At 40.2% G+C, this 25509-nt stretch overlaps 1 protein-coding gene across 1 annotated transcript in view; it reads right to left on the bottom strand.

Moving 5' to 3' along the window:
• The window catches only part of TSPAN7 (tetraspanin 7), a 171260-nt gene extending 152263 nt beyond the window's left edge, over positions 1–18997 (bottom strand). Inside the window, exon 1 of the mRNA XM_037822173.1 lies at positions 18866–18997. Within this exon, the coding sequence (XP_037678101.1) occupies positions 18866–18946 (81 nt within the window). The 5' untranslated portion in view covers positions 18947–18997. The remainder of the gene's footprint in view (positions 1–18865) is intronic.
• Between the last annotated feature and the right edge of the window lie 6512 nt (positions 18998–25509).

Raw genomic sequence — 25509 nt, 5'->3', positions numbered from 1 at the left:
ACCCAAGCCCAAGCACCCAAATCAAAAGACCAGAAGAGACACAGCACCTAGAGCAGCTACTCAAAGAACTAAAGATGAACAATGAGACCATAGTACGGGATATGAAGGAAATCAAGAAGACCCTAGAAGAGCATAAAGAAGACATTGCAAGACTAAATAAAAAAATGGATGATCTTATGGAAATTAAAGAAACTGTTGACCAAATTAAAAAGATTCTGGACACTCATAGTACAAGACTAGAGGAAGTTGAACAACGAATCAGTGACCTGGAAGATGACAGAATGGAAAATGAAAGCATAAAAGAAAGAATGGGGAAAAAAATTGAAAAACTCGAAATGGACCTCAGGGATATGATAGATAATATGAAACGTCCGAATATAAGACTCATTGGTGTCCCAGAAGGGGAAGAAAAGGGTAAAGGTCTAGGAAGAGTATTCAAAGAAATTGTTGGGGAAAACTTCCCAAATCTTCTAAACAACATAAATACACAAATCATAAATGCTCAGCGAACTCCAAATAGAATAAAGCCAAAAAAACCCACTCCGAGAAATATACTGATCACACTGTCAAACATAGAAGAGAAGGAGCAAGTTCTGAAAGCAGCAAGAGAAAAGCAATTCACCACATACAAAGGAAACAGCATAAGACTAAGTAGTGACTACTCAGCAGCCACCATGGAGGCGAGAAGGCAGTGGCACGATATATTTAAAATTCTGAGTGAGAGGAATTTCCAGCCAAGAATACTTTATCCAGCAAAGCTCTCCTTCAAATTTGAGGGAGAGCTTAAATTTTTCACAGACAAAGAAATGCTGAGAGAATTTGCTAACAAGAGACCTGCCCTACTGGAGATACTAAAGGGAGCCCTACACACAGAGAAACAAAGACAGGACAGAGAGACTTGGAGAAAGGTTCAGTACTAAAGAGATTCGGTATGGGTACAATAAAGGATATTAATAGAGAGAGGGAAAAATATGGCAAACATAATCCAAAGGATAAGATGGCCGATTCAAGAAATGCCTTCACGGTTTTAACGTTGAATGTAAATGGATTAAACTCCCCAATTAAAAGATATAGATTCGCAGAATGGATCAAAAAAAATGAACCATCAATATGTTGCATACAAGAGACTCATCTTAGACACAGGGACACAAAGAAACTGAAAGTGAAAGGATGGAAAAAAATATTTCATGCAAGCTACAGCCAAAAGAAAGCAGGTGTAGCAATATTAATCTCAGATAAAATAGACTTCAAATGCAGGGATGTTTTGAGAGACAAAGAAGGCCACTACATACTAATAAAAGGGGCAATTCAGCAAGAAGAAATAACAATCGTAAATGTCTATGCACCCAATCAAGGTGCCACAAAATACATGAGAGAAACATTGGCAAAACTAAAGGAAGCAATTGATGTTTCCACAATAATTGTGGGAGACTTCAACACATCACTCTCTCCTATAGATAGATCAACCAGACAGAAGACCAATAAGGAAATTGAAAACCTAAACAATCTGATAAATGAATTAGATTTAACAGACATCTACAGGACATTACATCCCAAATCACCAGGATACACATACTTTTCTAGTGCTCACGGAACTTTCTCCAGAATAGATCATATGCTGGGACATAAAACAAGCCTCAATAAATTTAAAAAGATTGAAATTATTCAAAGCACATTCTCTGACCACAATGGAATACAATTAGAAGTCAATAACCATCAGAGACTTAGAAAATTCACAAATACCTGGAGGTTAAACAACACACTCCTAAACAATCAGTGGGTTAAAGAAGAAATAGCAAGAGAAATTGCTAAATATATAGAGATGAATGAAAATGAGAACACAACATACCAAAACCTATGGGATGCAGCAAAAGCAGTGCTAAGGGGGAAATTTATAGCACTAAACGCATATATTAAAAAGGAAGAAAGAGCCAAAATCAAAGAACTAATGGATCAACTGAAGAAGCTAGAAAATGAACAGCAAACCAATCCTAAACCAAGTACAAGAAAAGAAATAACAAGGATTAAAGCAGAAATAAATGACATAGAGAACAAAAAAACAATAGAAAGGATAAATATCACCAAAAGTTGGTTCTTTGAGAAGATCAACAAGATTGACAAGCCCCTAGCTAGACTGACAAAATCAAAAAGAGAGAAGACCCATATAAACAAAATAATGAATGAAAAAGGTGACATAACTGCAAATTCTGAAGAAATTAAAAAAATTATAAGAGGATATTATGAACAACTGTATGGCAACAAACTGGATAATGTAGAAGAAATGGACAATTTCCTGGAAACATATGAACAACCTAGACTGACCAGAGAAGAAATAGAAGACCTCAACCAACCCATCACAAGCAAAGAGATCCAATCAGTCATCAAAAATCTTCCCACAAATAAATGCCCAGGGCCAGATGGCTTCACAGGGGAATTCTACCAAACTTTCCAGAAAGAACTGACACCAATCTTACTCAAACTCTTTCAAAACATTGAAAAAAATGGAACACTACCTAACTCATTTTATGAAGCTAACATCAATCTAATACCAAAACCAGGCAAAGATGCTACAAAAAAGGAAAACTACCGGCCAATCTCCCTAATGAATATAGATGCAAAAATCCTCAACAAAATACTTGCAAATCGAATCCAAAGACACATTAAAAAAATCATATACCATGACCAAGTGGGGTTCATTCCAGGCATGCAAGGATGGTTCAACATAAGAAAAACAATCAATGTATTACAACACATTAAAAACTCGAAAGGGAAAAATCAATTGATCATCTCAATAGATGCTGAAAAAGCATTTGACAAAATCCAACATCCCTTTTTGATAAAAACACTTCAAAAGGTAGGAATTGAAGGAAACTTCCTCAACATGATAAAGAGCATATATGAAAAACCCACAGCCAGCATAGTACTCAATGGTGAGAGACTGAAAGCCTTCCCTCTAAGATCAGGAACAAGACAAGGATGCCCGCTGTCACCACTGTTATTCAACATTGTGCTGGAAGTGCTAGCCAGGGCAATCCGGCAAGACAAAGAAATAAAAGGCATCCAAATTGGAAAAGAAGAAGTAAAACTGTCATTGTTTGCAGATGATATGATCTTATATCTAGAAAACCCTGAGAAATCAACGATACACCTACTAGAGCTAATAAACAAATTTAGCAAAGTAGCGGGATACAAGATTAATGCACATAAGTCAGTAATGTTTCTATATGCTAGAAATGAACAAACTGAAGAGACACTCAAGAAAAAGATACCATTTTCAATAGCAACTAAAAAAATCAAGTACCTAGGAATAAACTTAACCAAAGATTTAAAAGACCTATACAAAGAAAACTACATAACTCTACTAAAAGAAATACAAGGGGATCTTAAAAGATGGAAAAATATTCCATGTTCATGGATAGGAAGGCTAAATGTCATTAAGATGTCAATTCTACCCAAACTCATCTACAGATTCAATGCAATCCCAATCAAAATTCCAACAACCTACTTTGCAGACTTGGAAAAGCTAGTTATCAAATTTATTTGGAAAGGGAAGATGCCTCGAATTGCTAAAGACACTCTAAAAAAGAAAAACGAAGTGGGAGGACTTACACTCCCTGACTTTGAAGCTTATTATAAAGCCACAGTTGCCAAAACAGCATGGTACTGGCACAAAGATAGACATATAGATCAATGGAATCGAATTGAGAATTCAGAGATAGACCCTCAGATCTATGGCCGACTGATCTTTGATAAGGCCCCCAAAGTCACCGAACTGAGCCATAATGGTCTTTTCAACAAATGGGGCTGGGAGAGTTGGATATCCATATCCAAAAGAATGAAAGAGGACCCCTACCTCACCCCCTACACAAAAATTAACTCAAAATGGACCAAAGATCTCAATATAAAAGAAAGTACCGTAAAACTCCTAGAAGATAATGTAGGAAAACATCTTCAAGACCTTGTATTAGGCGGCCACTTCCTAGACTTTACACCCAAAGCACAAGCGACAAAAGAGAAAATAGATAAATGGGAACTCCTCAAGCTTAGAAGTTTCTGCACCTCAAAGGAATTTCTCAAAAAGGTAAAGAGGCAGCCAACTCAATGGGAAAAAATTTTTGGAAACCATGTATCTGACAAAAGACTGATATCTTGCATATACAAAGAAATCCTACAACTCAATGACAATAGTACAGACAGCCCAATTATAAAATGGGCAAAAGATATGAAAAGACAGTTCTCTGAAGAGGAAATACAAATGGCCAAGAAACACATGAAAAAATGTTCAGCTTCACTAGCTATTAGAGAGATGCAAATTAAGACCACAATGAGATACCATCTAACACCGGTTAGAATGGCTGCCATTAAACAAACAGGAAACTACAAATGCTGGAGGGGATGTGGAGAAATTGGAACTCTTATTCACTGTTGGTGGGACTGTATAATGGTTCAGCCACTCTGGAAGTCAGTCTGGCAGTTCCTTAGAAAACTAGATATAGAGCTACCATTCGATCCAGCGATTGCACTTCTCGGTATATACCCGGAAGATCGGAAAGCAGTGACACGAACAGATATCTGCACGCCAATGTTCATAGCAGCATTATTCACAATTGCCAAGAGATGGAAACAACCCAAATGTCCTTCAACAGATGAGTGGATAAATAAAATGTGGTATATACACACGATGGAATACTACGCGGCAGTAAGAAGGAACGATCTGGTGAAACATATGACAACATGGATGAACCTTGAAGACATAATGCTGAGCGAAATAAGCCAGGCACAAAAAGAGAAATATTATATGCTACCACTAATGTGAACTTTGAAAAATGTAAAACAAATGGTTTATAATGTAGAATGTAGGGGAACTAGCAGTAGAGAGCAATTAAGGAAGGGGGAACAATAATCCAAGAAGAACAGATAAGCTATTTAACGTTCTGGGGATGCCCAGAAATGACTATGGTCTGTTAATTTCTGATGGATGTAGTAGGAACAAGTTCACTGAAATGTTGCTATATTATGTAACTTTCTTGGGGTAAAGTAGGAACATGTTAGAAGTTAAGCAGTTATCTTAGGTTAGTTGTGTTTTTCTTACTCCCTTGCTATGGTCTCTTTGAAATGTTCTTTTATTGTATGTTTGTTTTCTTTTTAACTTTTTTTTTCATACAGTTGATTTGAAAAAAGAAGGGAAAGTTAAAAAAAAAGAAAAAAAAGAAAAAAGACAAACAAGGAAAAAAAAAAAAAAAAAGATGTAGTGCCCCCTTGAGGAGCCTGTGGAGAATGCAGGGGTATTCGCCTACCCCACCTCCATGGTTGCTAACATGACCACAGACATAGGGGACTGGTGGTTTGATGGGTTGAGCCCTCTACCATAAGTTTTACCCTTGGGAAGACGGTTGCTGCAAAGGAGAGGCTAGGCCTCCCTGTATTTGTGCCTAAGAGTCTCCTCCTGAATGCCTCTTTGTTGCTCAGATGTGGCCCTCTCTCTCTGGCTAAGCCAACTTGAAAGGTGAAATCACTGCCCTCCCCCCTACGTGGGATCAGACACCCAGGGAAGTGAATCTCCCTGGCAACGTGGAATATGACTCCCGGGGAGGAATGTAGACCCGGCATCGTGGGATGGAGAACATCTTCTTGACCAAAAGGGGGATGTGAAAGGAAATGAAATAAGCTTCAGTGGCAGAGAGATTCCAAAACGAGCCGAGAGATCACTCTGGTGGGCACTCTTACGCACACTTTAGACAACCTTTTTTAGGTTCTAAAGAATTGGGGTAGCTGGTGGTGGATACCTGAAACTATTAAACTACAACCCAGAACCCATGAATCTCGAAGACAGTTGTATAAAAATGTACCTTATGAGGGGTGACAGTGGGATTGGGAATGCCATAAGGACCAAACTCCACTTTGTCTAGTTTATGGATGGATGTGTAGAAAAGTAGGGGAAGCAAACAAACAGACAAAGGTACCTAGTGTTCTTTTTTACTTCAATTGCTCTTTTTCACTCTAATTATTATTCTTGTTATTTTTGTGTGTGTGCTAATGAAGGTGTCAGGGATTGATTTAGGTGATGAATGTACAACTATGTAATGGTACTGTAAACAATCGAAAGTACAATTTGTTTTGTATGACTGCGTGGTATGTGAATATATCTCAATAAAATGATGATTAAAAAAAAAAAAAATGTTAGGGGCTGCTCTTTAAGATTTTTCCCCCTCTATTTAAGCCAAGTACTTAAACTTTCTGGATTAGAAAAGAATAGGAGAAAAAAAAACATTTTGACTATTAATTTCTTTTAAAATCTTCCAACAAAATACTAGTGATGCTTCCCAAATGAGAAAAAAATTTCACTGACATTTCACCGTGAGAGAATTTGATAGCTCTATTGATAAGCTAACACTCCTTCATTACATATCTGTAATGAAGCAAGGGATATTTTTCCTCACAAAGTTTTATTTCATTTATCAGATTTAAATGTGGTGTATTTAAATCTTAACTCAGAATCTGGATGAGTGTTTAAGATACATAAAAAAACTGATAAATCAAAACAAAATTTACCTGGTAAGCAACATAATTATGAAGTTTTCCTGTTTGTCCTAAAAAAAGTGGTATTCATCATAAAGGAGGGATGTCTTATTTTATATTAGAACAAGGTAGATATCCTTTTTATTCAAGCTTAACAAATTAAATTAAAATTTGTGATAATCTAAAATGTCTAGAAAATTAGCTGATCATTAAAAACTAATAATGGAACTATCATTAGGATAAGCAAGTCCTTGTAAAGTCCTCTATTTCATCTTTCCACACTTTAATAGCAGGAACACATTTAAATAACCATAGGTAGACTGGAAACAAGCCTGTTTTAAAAGCCACCACAGTGAGGTGAGTTGAGGAAATAATTGAGCCCAAGCATAGTTAATAAAACCTCATTTATTCATTCATTCATTCCTTAAGTAAATATTTACAAAATTAAACTACTATGTGCCAGGCACTATTTGCAAGCCTTTACAAAGACAGGATAAATTACTCCTAGGTATGCTTTTCCTTCTTTTTAATAAACCTGAAAACAAAACATACAAATGAAAGAAAATAAAGGTTCTACTTACCTAGTAGTCAAGCCATGTTATTTAACTGCAAGACAAATCATCCTATCTATATGAACAAAACAATATAAAGAGCTATCTGCTTTTTGTCTTCAAACAAGAAATTATGGAGGCGGGGCAAGATGGCAGACTGGTGAGCTGTATGTTTTAGTTACTCCTCCAGGAAAGTAGGTAGAAAGCCAGGACGGCGTGGACTGGACACCACAGAGCAATCTGACATTGGGCATACTTCATACAACACTCATGAAAACGTGGAACTGCTGAGATCAGCGAAATCTGTAAGTTTTTGCGGCCAGGGGACCCGCGCCCCTCCCTGCCAGGCTCAGTCCCGTGGGAGGAGGGGCTGTCAGCTCCGGGAAGGAGAAGGGAGAAGTGCAGTGGCAGCCCTTATCGGAAACTCATTCTACTGATCCAAAATCCAACCATAGATAGACTTAGACCAGACACCAGAGAATCTGAGAGCAGCCAGCCCAGCACAGAGGAGACAGGCATAGAAAAAAAACAACACGAAAAACTCCAAAATAAAAGCGGAGGATTTTTGGAGTTCTGGTGAACATAGAAAGGGGAAGGGCCCTGAGGCGCATATGCAAATCCCGAAGAAAAGCTGATCTCTCTGCCCTGTGGACCTTTCATTAATGGCCCTGGTTGCTTTGTCTCTTAGCATTTCAATAACCCATTAGATCTCTGAGGAGGGCCCGTTTTTTTTTTTTTTTTTTCTTTTTTTTTTTTTTTTTTAATCCTTTTTTCTTTTTCTACAACAATTACTCTAAGAAGCCAATACAGAAAGCTTCAAAGACTTACTATTTGGGCAGGTCAAGTCAAGAGCAGAACTAGCAGAGCTCTGAGACAAAACGCAATAATCCAGTGGCTGAGAAAATTCACTAAACACCACAACTTCCCAAGAAAAGGGGGGTGTCCGCTCACAGCCATCATCCTGGTGGACAGGAAACACTCCTGCCCATCGCCAGCCCCATAGCCCAGAACTGCCCCAGACAACCCAGTGTGACGGAAGTGCTTCAAATAACAGGCACACACCACAAAACTGGGCGTGGACATTAGCCTTCCCTGCAACCTCAGCTGATTGTCCCAGAGTTGGGAAGGTAGAGCAGTGTGAATTAACAAAGCCCCATTCAGCCATCATTTCAGCAGACTGGGAGCCTCCCTACACAGCCCAGCAGCCCAGAACTGCCCTGGGGGGACGGCACTCACCTGTGACATAGCACAGTCATCCCTCAACAGAGGACCCGGGGTGCACGGCCTGGAAGAGGGGCCCACTTGCAAGTCTCTGGAGCCATACGCCAATACCAAGGACTTGTGGGTCAGTGGCAGAGACAAACTGTGGCAGGACTGAACTGAAGGATTAGACTATTGCAGCAGCTTTAAAACTCTAGGATCACCAGGGAGATTTGATTGTTAGAGCCACCCCCCCCCCTCCCTGACTGCCCAGAAACACGCCCCATATACAGGGCAGGCAACACCAACTACACACGCAAGCTTGGTACACCAATTGGACCCCACAAGACTCACTCCCCCACTCACCAAAAAGGCTAAGCAGGGGAGAACTGGCTTGTGGAGAACAGGTGGCTCGTGGACGCCACCTGCTGGTTAGTTAGAGAAAGTGTACTCCACGAAGCTGTAGATCTGATAAATTAGAGATAAGGACTTCAATTGGTCTACAAATCCTAAAAGAACCCTATCAAGTTCAGCAAATGCCACGAGGCCAAAAACAACAGAAAATTAGAAAGCATATGAAAAAAACAGACGATATGGATAACCCAAGCCCAAGCACCCAAATCAAAATACCAGAAGAGACACAGCACCTAGAGCAGCTACTCAAAGAACTAAAGATGAACAATGAGACCATAGTACGGGAGATAAAGGAAATCAAGAAGACCCTAGAAGAGCATAAAGAAGACATTGCAAGACTAAATAAAAAAATGGATGATCTTATGGAAATTAAAGAAACTGTTGACCAAATTAAAAAGATTCTGGACACTCATAGTACAAGACTAGAGGAAGTTGAACAACGAATCAGTGACCTGGAAGATGACAGAATGGAAAATGAAAGCATAAAAGAAAGAATGGGGACAAAAATTGAAAAACTCGAAATGGACCACAGGGATATGATAGATAATATGAAACGTCCAAATATAAGACTCATTGGTGTCCCAGAAGGGGAAGAAAAGGGTAAAGGTCTAGGAAGAGTATTCAAAGAAATTGTTGGGGAAACCTTCCCAAATCTTCTAAACAACATAAATACACAAATCATAAATGCTCAGCGAACTCCAAATAGAATAAATCCAAATAAACCCACTCCGAGACATATACTGATCACACTATCAAACACAGAAGAGAAGGAGCAAGTTCTGAAAGCAGGAAGAGAAAAGCAATTCACCACATACAAAGGAAACAGCATAAGACTAAGTAGTGACTACTCAGCAGCCACCATGGAGGCGAGAAGGCAGTGGCACGATATATTTAAAATTCTGAGTGAGAAAAATTTCCAGCCAAGAATACTTTATCCAGCAAAGCTCTCCTTCAAATTTGAGGGAGAGCTTAAATTTTTCACAGACAAACAAATGCTGAGAGAATTTGCTAACAAGAAACCTGCCCTACTGGAGATACTAAAGGGAGCCCTACACACAGAGAAACAAAGAAACGACAGAGAGACTTGGAGAAAGGTTCAGTACTAAAGAGATTCGGTATGGGTACAATAAAGGATATTAATAGACAGAGGGGAAAAATATGACAAACATAAACCAAAGGATAAGATGGCTGATTCAAGAAATGCCTTCACGGTTATAACGTTGAATGTAAATGGATTAAACTCCCCAATTAAAAGATATAGATTCGCAGAATGGATCAAAAAAAATGAACCATCAATATGTTGCATACAAGAGACTCATCTTAGACACAGGGACACTAAGAAACTGAAAGTGAAAGGATGGAAAAAAATATTTCATGCAAGCTACAGCCAAAAGAAAGCAGGTGTAGCAATATTAATCTCAGATAAAATAGACTTCAAATGCAGGGATGTTTTGAGAGACAAAGAAGGCCACTACGTACTAATAAAAGGGGCAATTCAGCAAGAAGAAATAACAATCGTAAATGTCTATGCACCCAACCAAGGTGCCACAAAATACATGAGAGAAACATTGGCAAAACTAAAGGAAGCAATTGATGTTTCCACAATAATTGTGGGAGACTTCAACACATCACTCTCTCCTATAGATAGATCAACCAGACAGAATACCAATAAGGAAATTGAAAACCTAAACAATCTGATAAATGAATTAGATTTAACAGACATATACAGGACATTACATCCCAAATCACCAGGATACACATACTTTTCTAGTGCTCATGGAACTTTCTCCAGAATAGATCATATGCTGGGACATAAAACAAGCCTCAATAAATTTAAAAAGATTGAAATTATTCAAAGCACTTTCTCTGACCACAATGGAATACAATTAGAAGTCAATAACCATCAGAGACTTAGAAAATTCACAAATACCTGGAGGTTAAACAACACACTCCTAAACAATCAGTGGGTTAAAGAAGAAATAGCAAGAGAAATTGCTAAATATATAGAGACGAATGAAAATGAGAACACAACATACCAAAACCTATGGGATGCAGCAAAAGCAGTGCTAAGGGGGAAATTTATAGCACTAAACGCATATATTAAAAAGGAAGAAAGAGCCAAAATCAAAGAACTAATGGATCAACTGAAGAAGCTAGAAAATGAACAGCAAACCAATCCTAAACCAAGTAGAAGAAAAGAAATAACAAGGATTAAAGCAGAAATAAATGACATAGAGAACAAAAAAACAATAGAGAGGATAAATATCACCAAAAGTTGGTTCTTTGAGAAGATCAACAAGATTGACAAGCCCCTAGCTACACTGACAAAATCAAAAAGAGAGAAGACCCATATAAACAAAATAATGAATGAAAAAGGTGACATAACTGCAGATCCTGAAGAAATTAAAAAAATTATAAGAGGATACTATGAACAACTGTATGGCAACAAACTGGATAATGTAGAGGAAATGGACAATTTCCTGGAAACATATGAACAACCTAGACTGACCAGAGAAGAAATAGAAGACCTCAACCAACCCATCACAAGCAAAGAGATCCAATCAGTCATCAAATATCTTCCCACAAATAAATGCCCAGGGCCAGATGGCTTCACAGGGGAATTCTACCAAACTTTCCAGAAAGAACTGACATCAATCTTACTCAAACTCTTTCAAAACATTGAAGAAAATGGAACACTACCTAACTCATTTTATGAAGCTAACATCAATCTAATACCAAAACCAGGCAAAGATGTTACAAAAAAGGAAAACTACCGGCCAATATCCCTAATGAATATAGATGCAAAAATCCTCAACAAAATACTTGCAAATCGAATCCAAAGACACATTAAAAAAATCATACACCATGACCAAGTGGGGTTTATTCCAGGCATGCAAGGATGGTTCAACATAAGAAAATCAATCAATGTATTACAACACATTAACAAGTCAAAAGGGAAAAATCAATTGATCATCTCAATAGATGCTGAAAAAGCATTTGACAAAATCCAACATCCCTTTTTGATAAAAACACTTCAAAAGGTAGGAATTGAAGGAAACTTCCTCAACATGATAAAGAGCATATATGAAAAACCCACAGCCAGCATAGTACTCAATGGTGAGAGACTGAAAGCCTTCCCTCTAAGATCAGGAACAAGACAAGGATGCCCGCTGTCACCACTGTTATTCAACATTGTGCTGGAAGTGCTAGCCAGGGCAATCCGGCAAGACAAGGAAATAAAAGGCATCCAAATTGGAAAAGAAGAAGTAAAACTGTCATTGTTTGCAGATGATATGATCTTATATCTAGAAAACCCTGAGAAATCGACGATACAGCTACTAGAGCTAATAAACAAATTTAGCAAAGTAGCGGGATACAAGGTTAATGCACATAAGTCAGTAATGTTTCTATATGCTAGAAATGAACAAACCGAAGAAACACTCAAGAAAAAGATACCATTTTCAATAGCAACTAAAAAAATCAAGTACCTAGGAATAAACTTAACCAAAGATGTAAAAGACCTATACAAAGAAAACTACATAACTCTACTAAAAGAAATAGAAGGGGACCTTAAAAGATGGAAAAATATTCCATGTTCATGGATAGGAAGACTAAATGTCATTAAGATGTCAATTCTACCCAAACTCATCTACAGATTCAATGCAATCCCAATCAAAATTCCAACAACCTACTTTGCAGACTTGGAAAAGCTAGTTATCAAATTTATTTGGAAAGGGAAGATGCCTCGAATTGCTAAAGACACTCTAAAAAAGAAAAACGAAGTGGGAGGACTTACACTCCCTGACTTTGAAGCTTATTATAAAGCCACAGTTGCCAAAACAGCATGGTACTGGCACAAAGATAGACATATAGATCAGTGGAATCGAATTGAGAATTCGGAAATAGACCCTCAGATCTATGGCCGACTGATCTTTGATAAGGCCCCCAAAGTCACTGAACTGAGTCATAATGGTCTTTTCAACAAATGGGGCTGGGAGAGTTGGATATCCATATCCAAAAGAATGAAAGAGGACCCCTACCTCACCCCCTACACAAAAATTAACTCAAAATGGACCAAAGATCTCAATATAAAAGAAAGTACCATAAAACTCCTAGAAGATAATGTAGGAAAACATCTTCAAGACCTTGTATTAGGTGGCCACTTCCTAGACTTTACACCCAAAGCACAAGCAACAAAAGAGAAAATAGACAAATGGGAACTCCTCAAGCTTAGAAGTTTCTGCACCTCAAAGGAATTTCTCAAAAAGGTAAAGAGACAGCCAACTCAATGGGAAAAAATTTTTGGAAACCATGTATCTGACAAAAGACTGATATCTTGCATATATAAAGAAATCCTACAACTCAATGACAATAGTACAGTCGGCCCAATTATAAAATGGGCAAAAGATATGAAAAGACAGTTCTCTGAAGAGGAAATACAAATGGCCAAGAAACACATGAAAAAATGTTCAGCTTCACTAGCTATTAGAGAGATGCAAATTAAGACCACAATGAGATACCATCTAACACCGGTTAGAATGGCTGCCATTAAACAAACAGGAAACTACAAATGCTGGAGGGGATGTGGAGAAATTGGAACTCTTATTCACTGTTGGTGGGACTGTATAATGGTTCAGCCACTCTGGAAGTCAGTCTGGCAGTTCCTTAGAAAACTAGATATAGAGTTACCATTCGATCCAGCGATTGCACTTCTCGGTATATACCCGGAAGATCGGAAAGCAGTGACACGAACAGATATCTGCACGCCAATGTTCATAGCAGCATTATTCACAATTGCCAAAAGATGGAAACAACCCAAATGTCCTTCAACAGATGAGTGGATAAATAAAATGTGGTATATACACACGATGGAATACTACACGGCAGTAAGAAGGAACGATCTCGTGAAACATATGACAACATGGATGAACCTTGAAGACATAATGCTGAGTGAAATAAGCCAGGCACAAAAAGAGAAATATTATATGCTACCACTAATGTGAACTTTGAAAAATGTAAAACAAATGGCTTATAATGTAGAATGTAGGGGAACTAGCAATAGAGAGCAATTAAGGAAGGGGGAACAATAATCCAAGAAGAACAGATAAGCTATTTAACGTTCTGGGGATGCCCAGGAATGACTATGGTCTGTTAATTTCTGATGGATATAGTAGGAACAAGTTCACAGAAATGTTGCTATATTAGGTAACTTTCTTGGGGTAAAGTAGGAACATGTTGGAAGTTAAGCAGTTATCTTAGGTTAGTTGTCTTTTTCTTACTCCCTTGTTATGGTCTCTTTGAAATGTTCTTTTATTGTATGTTTGTTTTCTTTTTAACTTTTTTTTCATACAGTTGATTTAAAAAGAAGGGAAAGTTAAAAAAAAAAAAAAAAACAAGGAAAAAAAAAAAAGATGCAGTGCCCCCTTGAGGAGCCTGTGGAGAATGCAGGGGTATTCGCCTACCCCACCTCCATGGTTGCTAACATGACCACAGACATAGGGGACTGGTGGTTTGATGGGTTGAGCCCTCTACCACAGGTTTTACCCTTGGGAAGACAGTTGCTGCAAAGGAGAGGCTAGGTCTCCCTATGGTTGTGCCTAAGAGCCTCCTCCCGAATGCCTCTTTGTTGCTCAGATGTGGCCCTGTCTCTCTAGCTAAGCCAACTTGAAAGGTGAAATCACTGCCCTCCCCCCTACGTGGGATCAGACACCCAGGGGAGTGAATCTCCCTGGCAACGTGGAATATGACTCCCGGGGAGGAATGTAGACCTGGCATCGTGGGACGGAGAACATCTTCTTGACCAAAAGGGGGAGGTGAAAGGAAATGAAATAAGCTTCAGTGGCAGAGAGAATCCAAAAGGAGCCGAGAGGTCACTCTGGTGGGCACTCTTACGCACACTTTAGACAACCCTTTTTAGGTTCTAAAGAATTGGGGTAGCTGGTGGTGGATACCTGAAACTATCAAACTACAACCCAGAACCCATGAATCTCGAAGACAGTTGTATAAAAATGTAGCTTATGAGGGGTGACAAGGGGATTGGGAAAGCCATAAGGACCACACTCCACTTTGTCTAGTTTATGGATGGATGAGTAGAAAAATAGGGGAAGGAAACAAACAGACAAAGGTACCCAGTGTTCTTTTTTACTTCAATTGCTCTTTTTCACTCTAGTTATTATTCTTGTTATTCTTGTGTGTGTGCTAATGAAGGTGTCAGGGATTGATTTGGGTGATGAATGTACAACTATGTAATGGTACTGTGAACAATCGAAAGTACGATTTGTTTTGTATGACTGCGTGGTATATGAATATATCTCAATGAAATGAAGATTAAAAAAAAAAACAAAACAAAACAAAAAAAAGACATAATGCTGAGCAAAATAAGCCAGGCACAAAAAGAGAGATATTGTATGTTACCACTAATGTGAATTCTGTGAAAAATGTACAATGTTTTATACTGTAGAATGTAGGGGACCTAGAGATACCAATTAGTGGAGGGGGAATGATAATCTAATAAGAACAGATAAACTATGGAGGGTAATCTCAATGTTATGGGAATGCTCAGGAATGATTATGGTTTGTAAACTTTCTTGGATATAGTAAGATCATGTTGGAAGCAATAGAGTTATTTTAGGTTTTTTTTTTCTCTTATTCCTTTGTTTTCTTAGGGGTTGTTAATTTTCTTGGGGTATGGTAGGAACATGTTGGAAGCAATGTAGTTATTTTAGATTATTTGTTTTTCTTACTCCTCTGTTTGGACATGGTTTATTAATTTTCTTGGGGTATGGTAGGAACATATTGGAAGCAAAGTAGTTATTTTAGGTTATTTGTTTTCCTTAATCCATTGCTTTGTTTGAAATGTTGTGGGGTTTTTTTGGTTGTTGTTTGCCTGTTTGTTTTTAATTTTTTGATAAACAAAGTTAAAAAATTGAAAAAAAATCAGTAGAAAAATGGGAGTAAAAACTAAATGACAAATAGGGTGGGATGGGGGGATGGTTTGGGTATTCTCTTTTCACTTTTATTTTTTATTCTTATTCTGATTCTTTCTGATGTAAGGAAAATGTTCAGAAATAGATTGTGGTGATGAACGCATAACTATATGATCATACTGTGAACAGTTGATTGTATACCATGGATGACTGTATGGTTTGTGAATATATTTCAATAAAACTGAATTTAAAAAAAAAAAAAAAAAAAAAGAAATTATGGTACATCATAGAGAACACTGGACATGTTCTGATGTGGTAGTTCCCAAACACTAGTAAATATAGTGAATTTTACATAAGGCTCTATGACTTTTCATGGGGTATCCTACTACATAAATCCAATAGTGCAGAGGTTACTAGCACTACTGACATTTTGGGTTGCATAATCATTTGCTGTAGGAGGCTCTCTTATGCACTGTAGGATGTTCAGCAGTATTTCTGGCCTCTACCCACTTGATGCCAGTAGTATCACTCTCAGTTGTACCCAAAAATGTTTTCAGACATTGCCAATTGTCCTGGGTGTGGAGCAGGGGCGGCAAAATTACCTCCTGTTGAGAGCCAGTGCTTTAGAGGGGCTCCTCAGACACCAAGAATGATCACAGACAGAAAAAGAGGGCAGATAAAACAAAGATATCTTGTTCTGAACACAACTTTAGCTTTCTGGTTTAGTATATGACCCGATGCTACTGGTCTGCCACCATTTTAAGGTCAAATGTCTTCTCATCTTAAATCTACATTGAGGTAAGGGAAGAAAAGAAGTCCTATTAAAACGACTCACAAAAGGAAACAATTCTGCCTATTCTTTCCTGCATCTTTCAGTACACCAAGGTCATCTTTTTTTTCTTAATTGCCTAGTATAACCCCACAAGTTTTGACAAATTTTTGAGTTGTGCCAGATATAGTTCCAGGTGCAAATGTACCAACTGCATCTACCGGAATGATAAATTACTCTTACAAACGGCATGGAAAACACAGCATTTGGATCATGGTTTATTAAGAAAAATGCCTTGTTTAAAATACCCTCGTGTCTAGCGAGATCTCATTCTTTTGGTTGTGAAGTAGGAAATGATTATTGAATACTATTGAAACAACTGAAAATGCTCCAGGCAAATATTTTATTGAAGACTATGAAAATCTCAAAAGTAGAAAAAAATTAAAATGTGAGCATCAAGGAACTTGGAAAGACAAAATGCAGTGATTGTTTAAGATTTATTAGGGGGCCATGAGTGATTAGCTTCACAAGGTGGGGTTGGGGTAAGTATGCAAAGAGAGTTAAAGAGTGCATATGAAAAGCGTAGGTCTAGAGGACCATCCCCCCTTCTTCACCTGCCTGCACTGATGCCGAAAAACAACACCCTTTCATTTATACTGTAAACCTTATTTTTCTGGAAGTTACTTTTAGCTAGTTTTTAGCTATTACTCCAGAAGCAAATAGGAAGTCAAGTAAATAATGAAGAGCCAAACAAAAAAAAAAGATTTAAGGAAATAAATAAAAAGCTAAACCAGTTCCCAGGCATGGCTACTGGGAACTTTCAGGAACCAGCATGCCTTACTACCTTTTCCAGGCAGGACATCAGATGATATGATCTGTGCATAGCTCATGATTCTACTACTGAAATTTCCCAACCCGTGTTGTTTTCAGTTCAAATAAAGTCGGTTTCTGTGTCTGCCTCATGTGATACACCAGTTAATCTATCCTATCTCACTGCAGAAACTCTTGGTTTGCCCAGTCCCCAGAGGGTTCATAATTTCCCCGACCTGAAGAATGACCGATGCCAGTGACAAGGAAATGCCCGAGAGGGCATTAGGATTTTATTATTATTATTAATAATAATAATAATACTAAATCACAGCTCCGGACTTGGCCGTTACCAACAGCCCGATTTACCAACAAGCCAATTCTGGATACCTCATACAGCATTGTGTCCCAGTTTCAAGGCAAAATTAGGGCTAGTTTGGGGTGGGGGTGGGGGGAGAGGAGGAAAACAACCAAAGGCTGGTCTAGCTCTTTCTAGAGAGCCTTAGGTTTTCAAAATGACTGCCTTGGAAGCTGAAATGACCTAGATTATGGGGGTTGGGGGGGGGGGCGAGCAAAACAGACATTCATTCATGTGCGGGGTGGCTTGGTATGGGAATGGGGAACTTGAGGAGGAGGGGGTCGTCTACATGGAAAAACAGCGGAGAACAGTCTTTAGGTACCACCCACCTCTCCAAGTGAATCACTGCAGTGTCAGCCCTGCACTGATTCCACGAACTGCCAAGCAGGATGAGGTAAGACACAAGCTTGGAGCCCCCCTCCTCCTCCTCTTCCCCTCCCGCGCACAGAAGAGCGCATCCCTCGGCGAGGTGCACCACGCAGCCCCCTGCGGTTCTGGCTGAGGGGCTGACGTCACCCTTCTGCATTGAGCTTCTAAGACCCATGGCAGCACCGAATGGGAAGTAGCATTGGGGCGCTCTCGCTGTTACCAAGTGATGAGGGTCCTCTCCCAGGGCGCTGTGGATGGGGTTCACGCAGTCACAGAATGACCAGAAGGGAAGTGTAAGAATGGAGGGGAGTGGGAGAAGGGTCGAAAGACCCAACTCCCGGGTCGCCAAAAAAGCTCAAAAATTTCCTCGGGTTTATGTAAGACCCTCGCCGCGCCGTACGCCTCCAAGCGGCCGCAGCGGCCGCCCCCCGCCAGCCGTGCGCTTGGAGGGTTCTGGTCGTGTCGCCCTTGCCTAGCCAGGCATGCACCGGGCTCTGGGCGCCTCCTTCCCGCAGCCCCGCGGGGTCAGGAATAACTGGGAATCTGGGATCCAACCCTGCGCTCTCGCGACCGCTCTCAGTCCGCCACAGGTTAGCTCTGAGAGGCGCCGCGGGAGAGTGGGAAGCGGTGTCGAGAGAGAGAGAAAAGACGAATAAACCCGCAACTTTCCCCAGGGGCTGACCCCATCCTGCGAGCTTAAAGAGAAAATCGATGCAGGAAAAAAATTTTGGAACGGTCGATAACCAGCAGCCACTGGGTCCGAGCGGCCCCAAATCCGCCCCCCGTCGTCCTGCAGCCTGGGCCCGGCACCCCGGCGCTGCCTCCGTGAGGAGGGGGCTGATTCGATATTTGGTTTAGATTCCCACCCCCAGCCCCCGCCTTCCTTTTTTAGAGCATCACCGTACGGACAGACTGACGGCGGTCCCTCCACCGGCCCGGCGTGGCCACTCACCCAGAAGACGAAGGAGTAGATGATGAGGAGGGTTTTGAGACAGGTTATCACAGGCTTGGTCTCCATTCTCCTCGATGCCATACTACAGAGCTCTGGAGGCAGCGGCGGGCGGCGGGCGGGCGCGCGGGAGGGGGGAAGAGGCGGGGCGGGGCGGGGCGGGAGCGCGTGCCGTGAGAGGCCGAGTGAGCGCGCAGACGAGGCCGTGCGCGTGCGTGAGCGCGCACCCTGCGGGGGCTCCCACCAAAGAAACCGGGCCGGGCAGCGAATGCGCATGCTCGAAAGGCCTCCTGTCCAGGCAATGCCGCGCAGGCTCAGACCCCCTCCCCAGCGTTGGAAAGGGGCTGCACAGGAGGTGCGGTAAGGGAGTACCTAGAGTTCGGGTCAGAGGTCCGGCTGACTTTACCCAAGCCCCTGTGGTATTTACATTTCTGCTTTGTATATAATAGGGTCTTATATTTGCAGGAGTGTCTGCACCTGGCTACATGAGGTTTATTGATGGCCCTAAAAACAATCACTTTTCTGTATTTGGGTTCCCTGCAGGGCCGTCTCAGATGGAGGTGGCTCAGTAGTCATGTCTTTGGCAACAAGCAAGCCTTGTTTGTATTAGAAACAGACTGTGTCAGGTGGCCGAGGATACAGCTGGAGAAATTGTCAAGAACTCAGGGGCTCAGACAGAGACCCCCAACTCTTTGCCAGCATAGATATCTCCAGGCTCCCAGGAGCTCGGTTTTTTAGATTTATTCACGTTTTTAAATGGTGCACCTAAAAATGGCAAGTAGGTTCTGTAGGAAGTCACCATCCTTCCTGCACATAAAATATTTTACAGATAAAAAAAAGTGCTTGAGTATCGTTTGCTCCCACCCTAATAAGTGCAGCCCACCCAACACAGGTGAAAGGGAGCTACATCAAAAAAGTCAAAAAACAATCTTCGAAAACAATTAGGAAGGTCCTCAAAAAGCACCCCGCACTGCCTCCATGAGGTATGACCCAACAATTCCACTCCTAGGTAAACCCATGATACACAAAAATTGTACATGAATATTCATAGCAGTTTTATTCATAATAGCCAAAAAGTGGAAACAACCCAAACAAAATATTCACACAATGGAATATTATTCAGCAATTTAAAGGAATGGAGTTCTGGTACATGCTACAGCCTGGATGAAACATTCTACTACATGGAAGAAGCCAGTCACAAAAGATTACATATTGTATGCTTCCATTTAGATGAAACGTCCAGATTACAGAAAGCTATAGAGACAGAGAGTAGGTTACGGTTGCCAGGGGCTGGGGGAGAGGGAAGGGGGAGTGACTACTAATGGGTAGGGAGTTTCTTTTTGGAGTGATGAAAATGTTCTGGAATTAGTGGTTATGGTTGCAAAATTTTGTAAATATACTAAAAAACATTGAATTGTATGCTTTAAAAGAGTGAATTTTATGGCATGTGAATTAGATCTCAATTAAAAAATGAAAATCATGTTCACCCACATTCCCCTTGATTGGTGTGTAGAGAAACACATAGTACAGATTCTGTGGGAGATTTAGCTTGATTGCTGCAAGAAACTGCAGTCAAGTTGCATCCACAGGCTAACTCAGTCATGGATGCTGTTGATGCCTTTTGTGAAAGAGTGTAAAAATAGAGTCACTAAGGCTTGGGAAAAGCCTGCCATGTTTGGTTGTTGCAGGAGTAATTATTACTTCCATGGTCCCAGGTCAGTGAGGTCATTGTATAAACAGGAAGTACATAAATATGAGGAAAAGGGAAACCTAGTTAAGGAAATGGTCAATCATAACTGAAGGGTATATGGGTACAGAAGGGAGTCGATAGGAGTATAAGTGCAGGCCAAAGAAGGTTAGGAACAGATTGAGCAAGAAGTCTGTTGGCAAAAGAGACCCCTGTTATAAGGGAGACCCCAAGGTTTCTGTTATAAAGGGAGACACTGCACAGCAATTCTCAACGCTGGTTGTCCATTTGAATCACCTGGAGAGCTTTTTAAAAACGCTGTGAATGCCTGAGCCCAGCCCCAGATATTCTGAGTCAATTGGTGTGGGGTGAGGACTCAGCATTTTTAAAAAACTCTTCAGGTGGTACTAATGTGATCCAAGAGTTGAGGGTCACTACCACTACTGCAATGAACTCAAACTCAGCTTCAGAAAGGAGCTTCTTGACATTTACAGTCCCCAGGCTGAATCCTACTCTTGCAGCAGCAGGGAAAGGATATTGAAGAATTCAACCCCAGTGGTTCCCCTTAGCATCAAAAGGTATTGCTCATATATACTTTGTAAAGGAGTTGGAAATTTCAATTTCCAACCCAATAGGGACGTTGTGAAGTTAACATGTGATATTCACAGTATGATGCCCATCAGCTTAAACTAACTCACCACTTCAGTTTGTCTGCAGCTTCTTTGGGAATAGATATCTTTGGGATATTAGGTCCAGGTTCTTGAAAACTTGAACTGTGCTAGCAAAATTAAACTATTTAAATATAAGGATAAATATGCATACTGGGTAATGAAATTGATGGGTAAATTAACATAGTTTATAGCTAGATCCGCTTTACTCAAATCGTGGTCTGTGACCTAGTTTGCCCAGTTCGCCTGCGACTAAGAGATTCCCGAGACTTGGGGCGTTCATTGCTAAAACTGGGAAAGTTCTAGGCAAACTAAGGCAAGTTGGCATCCGCTGGGAGAACTTGTTGAAAATGCTGACTCTCAGGCCTCACCTCAAGCCTACTGAGAATCAGCATCTGCATTTTATCAAGATCCCCAGGGGATTCTAGTACACAGTAATGTCTGAGATGCACTCATCTAGAGTTCATCAAAATATAACCACAGCAAGTCCAATGGCCCTGTGACTTGAAGGAATGGAGCATTTGGGGGAACTGAAAGGAGGTCAGTGAGACTCGATAGCAGGAGGCAAAGCAGGTGGACAAGGGTCAGTCCCTCCAGGTCCCTTCAGGTCATCTTAAGAATTTTAAATTTTTGCCTAAAAGTGATGGGAACCTTTTGCTTTATGTTTGCCTTAAATCCAGCAAGTATTTCAAGGAGAACTTGACTTCCACTAAAGCACCAACCTGGCCCCTGCTTTTACTGTCACCCCCTCAATCTGCTGTTCATACACAGCCTTGTTCAAACACAACTCATATCATGACACTCCCTTGCTTGAAACCCTCCAGTGGCTTCCCATAATTGCGCTTAGAATCAAATTTCAACTCTTTACCCTGGCTTAGAAAGCATACACAAGCTGGCTCCAACTTTCTGGGCCTCTACTCTCTCCTTCCCCCCTGTGCTTTGCTGCACTGACCTTTCTGTTCTTCAGTCAGGCTCCATTTCACCTTATGCCTTCACACTAGCTGGTAACCTTCAGAATGCTTTTCCCCCTAAACTCTGGATGATTGGTCCCTTCCTTCCTTCCTGTCATTCAGCTCTCAGTATAGAGGTCACCTCCTCAGAGAGGCCATTTCTGATGAAAGTAGCCACTCAGTCAAAAATAGCCACCCTGTCACTATCTGTTCTCACTTTCTGCATAGTACTTAGCTAACATTTTTGTACTAATGGTCTTGATTATTTTTTGTCTGTCTTCTAGAATGTAAGCTCTACACAGGCAGGTATTTGTCTGCTTTGTCCACTGTTGCCTCCCCAGCACCTAGATACAGTGGGCACTCATAAAAAAGTTGAACAAATGAATGGCACATAGTAGTCACTCAATAGGTAATTGTTGGCTGGCTAAAAAAGGTAGAGATATTTGAAATGGGCCTTGAAGTATGAATAAAATAATGGCAGTCTTTGAGGGGTGGAGAAGGTGACCATTACAGACTAGCGAGTAGCATGTACAGAGGCAAAATCTTTCTGGAAACCAGAAGGCTCATTCAGAGAAGTGGTGGGCTACACTAGAGGGCATAAAGTAAGAAAGGTTGCAGAGCTGTAAGACAGAACAAAGACATGGATCATGTAATAATGTGGATGAACCTTGAGGACATTATGTTGAGTGAAGTTAGCCAAAAACAAAAGGACAGATTCTGTATGGTCTCACTAATATGAACAGACATTAATGAACAAACTTTGGGAGTTAAAAGCTGACAACACAGGCGACCAGGAGATAGAAAGAGGGCAGAGATCAGCCATTTGATGCTGAAGGACTACAGAATGTTTAGGATTGATTGCATAGATCCAGAAATAGATAGCATAATACTGTGTGATGGTAGCACGGTATTGTAAGTACACTGAACAAAGATGTCTGTGAGTAAAGCTGAAAGAGGTGGGATAGGAGATTGTATGACACCAGAGGTAAAGATAGATGATAAAGACTGGGACTGTATAACGTGGCAAAAACTGGAGTGGCCAATGACTGTTACTAAATATACAAATATAAAAACGTTTTTGCATGTGGGAAAGCAAATGAATGTCAACCATGTAGAAATTTGAAAAAGGGATGGTATTCAGGAAAAAGCATAATCAAAGCAAACTGGAGTCTATGGTCAACAGTAACATTGTAATATACCTCCATTAAATGTAACAAAGGCAATACGCCAATGCTAAATGTATATGAGAAGGGGATATAGGGGAGTAATATGGGATTCTTGGTAGTGGTGTTATTTGCTGTCCTTAGTAGTATATTGTATTGTATGACATGTTATTTTTCTTTTTATCATTTTTTCTTATTGCTAAAAAAAACAATTTTTCTTGTAGTAATCAGTATGTTCAAATGCTGATTGTGGTGATAAATGTACAACTTTATGATGATACCATGAACAACTGATTGTACACTGTGGATAAATGTATGGTATGTGAATATAACTCTATAAAATTGTAGGAAAATATATATATAGGAGTAAAAGTGTTGGAGAAAACATGGTGAGAGGGATGATGCCTCACCAATATGGACTAACTACAATGTGTAAACTCAGAATTGAATCTTAGAACATAGCCTAATGTGGACACAATAATTGTAATAGTCCCTAGATTGTAAGCTCTTGCAGCAGTTAACTCTATCCCTGAATTGTAAGGCCTATCTCTAAACTTTGAGATGCTGATCCCCTAGCGTATGTTGTCACAAACATTGGGACTGGCGGTTTGATGTGCTGAGCCCTCGAGCATGGGACTTGCCCTTATGAAGCTCATTACCACAAAGGAGAGTCTAAAGTTGTATGTAATGGTGCCTAAGAGTCTCCCCCTGAGTACCTCTTTGTTGCTCAGATGTGGCCCTCTCTCTCTCTAACTGAGCCATCTCGACAGGTGAACTCGCTGCCCTCCCCCCTACGTGGGACCCAACTCCCAGGGGTGTAAATCTCCCTGGCAACGCAGAGTATGACTCCCGGGGATGAATGTGGACCCGGCATTGTGGGACTGAGAGTATCTTCTTGACCAAAAGGGGGATGCAAAATGAGACAAAATAGTTTCAGTGGCTGAGAGATTCCAAATGGAGTCGAGAGGTCACTCTGGTGGACATTCTTATGCACTATATAGATAGCACCTCTTAGGCTTTAATGTATTGGAATAGCTAGAAGTAAATACCTGAAACTACCAAACTCCAACCCAGCAGTCTGGACTCCTGAAGACAATTATATAATAATGTAGATTACAAGGGGTGACAGTGTGATTGTGAAGACCTTGTGGATCACACCCCCTTTATCTAGTGTATGGATGAGTGGAGGAATGGGGATAAAAACTAAAGGACAAATGGGGTGGGATGGGGGGATGATTTGGGTGTTTTTTTTTCACTTTTATTTTTCATTCTTGTTCTGGTTCTTTCTGATATAAGGAAAATGTTCAGAGATAGATTGTGGTGATGAACGCATAACTATGTTATCATACTGTGGACAGTGGATTGTATATCATGGATGATTGTATGGTGTGTGAATGTATTTCAATAAAACTGAATTTAATAAAAAAAAAATTCTTTATAGGAAGGATGGTGCAAAATTATGTAACTGACAGTCATGTTTGCTGTGTTATAGTAAGCATGTTAAAGTGACAACAAGATGAAAGGTAGGACAACAAAATATGTGATGTTTACACCTACTCAGTTCTGTAGGGCATATGTGGCACAACACATTATATAACAGGAAGAATAATTGAATTATAATTCCTTTTTTTTTGAATTTCACATAATTGTATCTATCAAATATGTTTCCTATTGATTATTTCTATCAAGTGAATCCACAATTTAAAAGTCATTATGTCTTTCTATATACTGACATCTGCAGATATAATTTTACATAAATACATAAATATAATCTTATACATAAAAAAAAAAAGAAAGGTTGCAGAAATGTAGATTGGAGGACCTTGCTCAGGCCAAGTTAGACTCTTTTGGGTAGGCAATGGGGAGCAGGGGGTCTCTCGGTGACATAATCTGGTCATGTTTTAGGAAAGTAACTTGGGAAGCAATATGAAGGATTAGAGGTTGCAAAAGAAAGAGACAAGAAGCAGGAAAAAAGTTAGGAGGTGATTGCAATAGCCCAGTTAGGAGTTGATGAGGGCCTGAGGGAAGCAAATGGTCATGCAGAGCAGTGCGTCTTAACCCTGGTGGCATTAGAATCCACTGAGGGACTTTTAGAATTATGGATGCTTGAGCTCCAGGTCTCCAGAAATTCTGATTGGATTGGTCTGTGGTGGGGCTCCAGCAACCACTATTTTTTGAA

The sequence above is a fragment of the Choloepus didactylus genome, chromosome X (genome assembly GCF_015220235.1).
Source record: "Choloepus didactylus isolate mChoDid1 chromosome X, mChoDid1.pri, whole genome shotgun sequence".
Lineage (NCBI taxonomy): Eukaryota > Metazoa > Chordata > Mammalia > Pilosa > Megalonychidae > Choloepus > Choloepus didactylus.
This window is presented reverse-complemented; position numbering and strand designations above follow the sequence as displayed.